The 7,343-nt window shown below is 34.1% G+C and overlaps 2 protein-coding genes and 1 long non-coding RNA gene across 3 annotated transcripts; 2 read left to right on the top strand and 1 right to left on the bottom strand.

Annotated features, from left to right (window-relative positions):
• The first annotated feature begins 641 nt into the window (after positions 1–641).
• On the top strand, positions 642–4,696 carry LOC126874505 (uncharacterized). Its single transcript, XM_050636675.1, has 8 exons — positions 642–1,140; positions 1,242–1,366; positions 1,449–1,709; positions 1,793–1,987; positions 2,054–2,163; positions 2,228–2,456; positions 2,552–2,880; positions 3,490–4,696. The coding sequence occupies exons 1-8, from the start codon at positions 990–992 to the stop codon at positions 3,611–3,613; spliced, it is 1,524 nt and encodes a 507-aa protein (XP_050492632.1). The 5' UTR covers positions 642–989; the 3' UTR covers positions 3,614–4,696.
• On the bottom strand, positions 4,565–5,290 carry LOC126874574 (uncharacterized). The gene is made up of 2 exons (XR_007692876.1): positions 5,142–5,290; positions 4,565–5,058 (listed from the first exon to the last, which is right to left on the bottom strand). It is a non-coding gene; the product is annotated as an uncharacterized LOC126874574 (long non-coding RNA).
• On the top strand, positions 4,889–7,284 carry LOC126874513 (neurogenic locus notch homolog protein 1). The gene is made up of 7 exons (XM_050636702.1): positions 4,889–5,037; positions 5,117–5,228; positions 5,287–5,412; positions 5,487–5,660; positions 5,965–6,218; positions 6,350–6,572; positions 6,780–7,284. The coding sequence occupies exons 2-7, from the start codon at positions 5,129–5,131 to the stop codon at positions 7,142–7,144; spliced, it is 1,242 nt and encodes a 413-aa protein (XP_050492659.1). The 5' UTR covers positions 4,889–5,037; positions 5,117–5,128; the 3' UTR covers positions 7,145–7,284.
• The last annotated feature ends 59 nt before the right edge of the window (positions 7,285–7,343 follow it).

Genomic DNA, 7,343 nt, shown 5'->3' with positions numbered 1-7,343 from the left:
TTCTAAAAATTTTAATTTGCATAAACTAGATTATGGATTCTTATACATTTATAGGAAATTCAAAACTGCGGACATGCACAAAATGCATATAATATACAAAAAATATATAAAATATCTGAAGTAGAGTATTTGTTCTAATATTCAGCGAGTAAAACAAATCTTTTCTAAGGTTCTATTTCCTTTTTCATGTTCATAAAAATTTAAATTTGCATAAAGTACACTACGTACATTTATACATTTACAGTAAATTAAAAATTGCCAGAAGCACAAAATGTATATGATATAAAAAAGTATATAAAATATCCAAAGGATGGCACTCATTATACTCGATACTCATAATTTTACTCTATCAAATTGATTAATTAATTAACGATACTAAAAATAATTCCTTTTTTTCCTATCAAATTCGAAGAATTATTTAGGGCGAATTTCGCTCCTTTTTCGTGAAATTGTTATTTGTCAGACCTATTACACGATTTATTCTCTAAATATCGTTCAAAAATATTCTATATCACAAGTGATTTAATGAGACTAAATATAACTCGAATTTTATTAAAGATAAGAAATTATATATAAAAGGAGTACAAAGATTTTTCTTTTTATCAAATTCCTCTTTTTTTTTTCATATTTTATTCCTCACGTTTGGTTAGTACATAGTTCCAATTTGAAGAGCGGATGGTGAGATATTAACCAACTTCTCGCGTTTACCATCGATCGTAGTCGATTACAAGAGGGATTTGCTGTGGATAAATTTGTTAGGCCGACTTTTGATGTTCTGTTTATGAGGCGGCACGCGTTTTATTGTGAATAACGGACCTAACGGACTCAGCGGAATTACTGAACTTATGTGGTAAAATACGCACGACCACCAAGTGTGCGTCTCGAATCTTACTACGGGTACGGTTCCCCACACCGTACGGTGCCATCGTCGTCGTTTAATATAACCTCAAAGTGACCACATAGTCAAGAAAATTTTAGCCGGGGAAAGCATGAATTCTTTGGTAGGTGATGGAAGTGGAGACGGGGACGTGGAACGACGTGGAACCGGACGTGGTCGTGGTAGGGGTCCGTGGACTTCCAGCCCTCAGGATATCCCCATTTTAAGGAGACCCCATCATGCTACATCTGGAATGCAAACAGGTTGCTATGATTTATGAGAAGACTTCTTCAAAGTTATCGTGCTATTTATGCTGGATTTCTTTGTACTTTATTGCTTTACGGTTGTGACTTTTTAACTATAGGGTCAGTAGAATCAAGAAGCATGGAACAGGGCAAATTGGATAAGTCTTTCGATGATATTATCCAGAACTCTACATTGTCCGTTCATGCAGCTGAGTTTGTTCCAAAGTCATATCCTGTTAAGCAGGTAGTGTTTATTTTCTATTGGTTACATTGGTTATTTGATTGGAGTAACTGTGAAAAATGTTTGTATTTGTTCGATGGTACAGCGTCATCAACAACAGATATATATACATAAACACTCAGTTCAAGATAGGTTACAAATGGCACGTGAAATACCTCTCCACGCACAAATGCAGCAAAATCCTGCGTATAATTATGATACTTCTCGACATTATCAGCAAGCAGAGCAAGTTCAACAGTTTGATAACCTTTTACAACATCAACAGCAGGAGCAGGATCAGCGACCAAATATGCAAGATTATGGTCGTTTTGATGATGGTTCAGGAGATTACAGAGACAAACATCAGGTTCATACTTTGAAAATATGTTACGAAAATTAATAGAAGTCAAATAATTAATTTAATTTAATTTATTTATTGTTTATTAATAGGACTCGAATATAGAAGACGATAATTATTTAATTGAATTTGCAAACATAACACAGAATTTAATGAGTGTTATACATTCGTTGATATTAAATCCAGGGCATTTCACTTTGATCGTGCCACCGCTCATAAATAATCTTAGGCCTTATTTACTAATTCCTAGTCAATTTCAAGAAATTATGAAGATAATAATTCAACAGGTATATTCTTGTTCTTTTTTCATTAATTGAAAAGAAAGTTGTATTGATGCATGAAATTATTTCTAGTCTATAAATGAGGGTAATTTCCGGTACAGTGGTGCTCGACTTTGCGCCTCTTTGGACAATAGTTTGACTCCCATAGAACAGACGTCTTTCAGATGGACTTTGTATACTTTGTGAGTTATTAAATGCTAATGAAGTATTTAAATTTTCGATTTAATAAGTGCAAGTTGGCAATAGGTGTAAAAGTGAAACAGACAGTCAAGCTTCCAACTGGCAGCAGAAGGAGAATCACACAGAGGAAGAACAGAAGAAGTGTCATGGGTTGATATTACTTCTAGCTGAATTGGTTACTCAAATGGATCACGCTTCTGCGTTTACTTTAGGGAACTTATTAATTCAGTTTATTATTATTATATTAAAAAATCCCGCACCGAATTCTGTCAAGAACATCTGCCAAGCGCTTAAGGTATATAACATGTGAAAAAGAAACATGTGTAAGAAATCTAGAATCCAAGAATTTTCTTGAATTCATTGTGTTAATTTTTTCAATATGGTTTACAGTTGGCAGGACAAACTTTAGAAAAGGATAAAGTTGAATGTCGACGCAAAGAGATGGAGAACATGATGCGAGCTCTAACGGAAATTGTAACAGAAGGTAGAGTGGATTCACACATAGGACATATGGTACATAGTGTCCACGAATTGAGAAATGGAAACTGGGGTCAGAGTTCTGATAATTCCACGACAGTAGAATCAATAGAGCCATTAGATCCCAACCAGGCCATCGATGAACCAGTTTTATACGGTCCTGACGGCAAGCTATTAACCCCGGAGGAAAATAAATTCTTAGAAGAAGTTGCCGATAGCACAATGAACATAGAAGACCACATGTATGTACATATAATTAATCAAATGTTATATATATATTTTCTTTAGCAGTATTGTGTAGTTTTCTAGGTAAATTTACTACTGCATACAATTCTATGGTTAGGTCGCTGGAGTGATTGTTTTATCTTGTAACTCTGACATACTATTTCTTCTGTTATGGAGTTAATTCTAAACTTTTTATATATTCCATGGTGTATTAATTTACCATGATGAATTAATTACAATCTAATGCTCTTAATTTAGTTATGTGACTTGTAGCTGCCTGTAATTCAAGTTTTGTTTCAATACACACACATAGATACAGCTTCACAGTCACTTTATATGTGCAGTGAAAGACACAAGTATTTCCACAGTTGGAATATAGAAATAAAAAGATTTATATTTTCTATATAATTAAATATATCCAAACATATGCAATTGTATATTATAATAGACATTTATAAATAATTGAATTATATGATAAATTGTAAATTGTATAATAAATGTATACAAATATTGGCATTATTGATAATATTTGAATACATTTAGTAATGTAAAAAATATTGTTCATTTTATTTCTATATTCCGACTGACGAATACTTTTGTCCCTTACCGTATGAATACTTTTACAGCATATCGGAACAGGGATATGAAGGTGAAGAACCATGGATGTCGGAGGACGACGACATGGATGCAGCATACGAAGAGTTTCTGAAGAATCTTCCGAAGCAGATTAAAAATCAGACAAAAAAATAATCGGGGACACACGATGATGGTTCCCTACTATAAGTCATTATTGTGTAATTTCGTCTCATAGTTGGGTACTATGAGGGTGGTTTCCTAAATTTCGTCCGAAAATTTTTATAATGTAAAACGAAGCGCAGACTAAATCGAATGGTATGCCGGAAGCTTTTTTTTCATTTGTACAATAGATCATCGGATAGATTAGTCTGGAGTTTTTATTTACGAATATACTCTAGGAAACCATATCGTTTCAATTATAATTTTTCGCGCAGACATCTATAATAAATTGTTTTCTTTTTTTTAAACTCATGTATCACATTTATAATCGTGCACACAGTTTCTTAAATTTAGCAATGAATATTGCAAAAGTTTGTTCCTAGGACGAAAGACGGTATAATCTATTTGTCTATGATATACAAGTTTATTATTAAGTTATTTAAATTATTGTAATAAATCAGCCAAACAAATAAGGTAAAATATTAATCATTGTCTTCATCATTTTGAGAGTCTATTACGATCATTATTAAGAGAATTTTGGTATCTAACTAATTTTCTTGCAGGTATCATAATTGGGCAGATATGTTTATAGTCTTTCCTTGTTTGCATAATACAGTTTTATAACTTACGAGTGATTTTTAATTCGACGACCTTTGAGAGTTCGATTTTTTAATCTGATTTTTTAAAACGATTACGCATATAACGACCTTTGCGTCGATGGTCGTAATGTGCACGTGGAACCATCGACATTGGCAGGTCCATTTTTGGCGCGAAAGGATGATTGCCCATCGAACAGTAGACTTGCAGTGCGATTACTCACGCTCTCTGTATTTAATCTGTAACACGGTGCTTTTTTCGAATATATTTATCCCGTCATTGGGTCTACATTCCGACCAATGAAAGTCGATCTATTAAAAAAAGAATAGTTGATTTATTATGTAATTAAAGCATCGAACTCTACCGCAATTTGTTAGGATGTTATTTATTAATTTATACGATCGATATATTTATATTTGATTAGAAGAAAATTTTGTAACGAGATATATCATGTACCAATAAAAATAAAAAGGAAATATGTCATTTTTATTAGGATAAAGATGGAGTTATTGCTGATTGTTTTTCTTGCATCTCGTTAATTAGCAAAGTAAATAGCTCCCGATTATGTTGGATGAACTTGAGATAATATTTTTCGGAGTGTTTTTTTGCTTATTCGAAGAAAAAGATGATCTTCTGAAGTAATTTACATTGGAAGTGGTCTAGCGTAGGCGAGACCCATCGAAGGATCGTCAGGGGCACGCGTAGGCAAAATTCAAACTGGGACTGAAGGTTATAGAAGGTGGGGTTTTCCTCGTATTCAAACTCACGCTCATCTCCACATTCACTGAGAACCTGTTACTTCACCTGGTTCGGTCTTCAAACACGGTCACTCTTCGTTCGAGGTAATATTTTTTTAACTATACCTATGAATTAAATGAATTCATCATAGTTTTGAAAATTTAATGAAAATGTCTTTTTCAGGCTACTAAAAAAATGAAATACTTACAGACCGCAGTTTTACTTCTTCTTTCGCTATTCGCAATCACTAACGGTGGATATTATCATTCCAAGATATTGTCACCTGACAATATTGGTAAGTCAAGCTAAATAATTTATAGATTGTTTCGTTAAAGTATCTTAATATTTTTTAGGCTGCGAAACGTATACTTGTGGAGTTAATGCAAGATGTACTGTTAGCGAAGGCAGACCAGTTTGTTCTTGTATGAATTTGCACATGGGGGACCCTCTTTCTCGCTGTACCAGGGTGGAATGTTTAAGTGAGTGTCTATATAAAAGATTTGAATGTTTAAGTATATCAAAAAAGATTTTTAATTATGTACCTAATTTCTAGTTAATGAGGATTGTATTGGAAGCAGAGTATGTACTAATAACAGATGTATAGATGCCTGCGATGGTCTGTGTGGCGTGAACGCGTTATGCAAAACCAAAAATCACATTCCAACGTGTTATTGTCCTACGGGGCACACGGGAGATCCTTTCACTTCTTGCCGTGTAGCTGACCCTCGTAAGTAATACTTTCGCATATGTTTCTATGCATATAAAACTATACTCCTACTATAAACATCACAAAAGTTATGAAATATAAGTTTAAAGATTTAAAAAGAAATTAATATTGATGGAAAGCTTGTATGTCTACAAGCGACTGTAGTATAAAAAATATTTTTTTCGAGAATATCGGTTAGTAATTGTTTTGTAGAAGTTTTAAATTTTAGATTAATCCTACTTTTGCGTCACTCAGTATTTGGTATACATGAAACAGAATATCCTTCGAGACAAGTGTGACTTAAATATTAATGAAACTTTTTTAGAGGCTGCCTGCAAGCCGAGTCCTTGTGGAGCTAATACCAAATGCGAGGTAGTGAATGAGGTTCCTGTTTGCAGTTGCCTTCCGGGTTATAGAGGATCTCCTTTAACTGGTTGCCGCCACGAGTGCGACAGTGACAGTGAATGCCCGAATCATCTTGCCTGCTCGTCTAATTTCAGATGTGAAAATCCATGCCAATGCGGTGAGAATGCGGAATGTCACGTTATTAATCATCAAGCCATGTGTAGTTGTCCAACTGTGAGTATTGTTCGAAAAATTTCAGATTATTTTTTATTCAATGATCAATGTATAACGAAAATTAAGAAAGATTTATATTTACTATTAGAATTTTTGTCATTTGTAACACTACTTTTTTTGCAAAATTGTAGAACTGGTTGGGAAATGCGTTCGTAGCCTGTCGTCCGGAATGTACCACGCACTTAGAGTGTTCAGGGAACAAACCAGCTTGTCTAAATCAGAAATGCGTGAACCCTTGTGACGGAGTATGTGGTGTGAATGCAGATTGCAATGTGCGAGGCATAACTCCAGTTTGTAGTTGCCCGAAACACATGACTGGCAATCCTTTCGTTAGCTGTAGATTATTCGAAGCACGTAAGTAAACTTAATCATGTACAGTGTTCCAAAAAATCAAGGTTAATATCTCAGATCTCCATTACCAAACTAAAAATATTTAAACTCAAACTCTTCAAGGTTTACTTCAACTTTTTAAAACAAATTTATATGAATTGCAAATTTATTGAAGCAAATTTAGCAAATGTATATGAATTGATACATGATTAAATTTATTAATATCCATAGGAGATCTGTGCGAACCTAATCCTTGTGGAACCAATGCAATATGTACTCCTGGCCATGACAACACTGGGAAGGAAAGACCAATATGCACGTGTCCCTCAGGATATATAGGGAACGCTCTAACTAGTTGTCAACGTGGAGAATGCTTCACTGACAGCGAATGTCCAGATAATAAGGCGTGCATTGACTACTCTTGCCAAAATCCTTGCACTGGGAAAGAGTGTGGACCATCAGCAACTTGCACACCCAGACGGCATATCGCGGTGTGTACTTGCCCGGATGGGACTCGTGGAGATGCTCTTTTCACTTGCAATCCAATTGATAGTAGAACCGTATACAATTATGGCAGGGCTTATAGATATCATTAATTCATTTCACGGATATTTCCTGTATAGTGTTATTACAGGGTTAAGTTTGAAGAGAGTATATATTCATTAATGTCATTAATTAGTTAAACTAAAAATGTACATAATTGACTATATGAAATAAACATGATCAAAGCAGTTTATCAAGTTCATCATTCTTCAATCGCAATTTATTTTTCCTATTGGAGGAAATACAATTATA

Source organism: Bombus huntii, chromosome 16 (assembly GCF_024542735.1).
Source record: "Bombus huntii isolate Logan2020A chromosome 16, iyBomHunt1.1, whole genome shotgun sequence".
In the NCBI taxonomy this organism is placed as follows: Eukaryota; Metazoa; Arthropoda; class Insecta; order Hymenoptera; family Apidae; genus Bombus; species Bombus huntii.
This window is presented reverse-complemented; position numbering and strand designations above follow the sequence as displayed.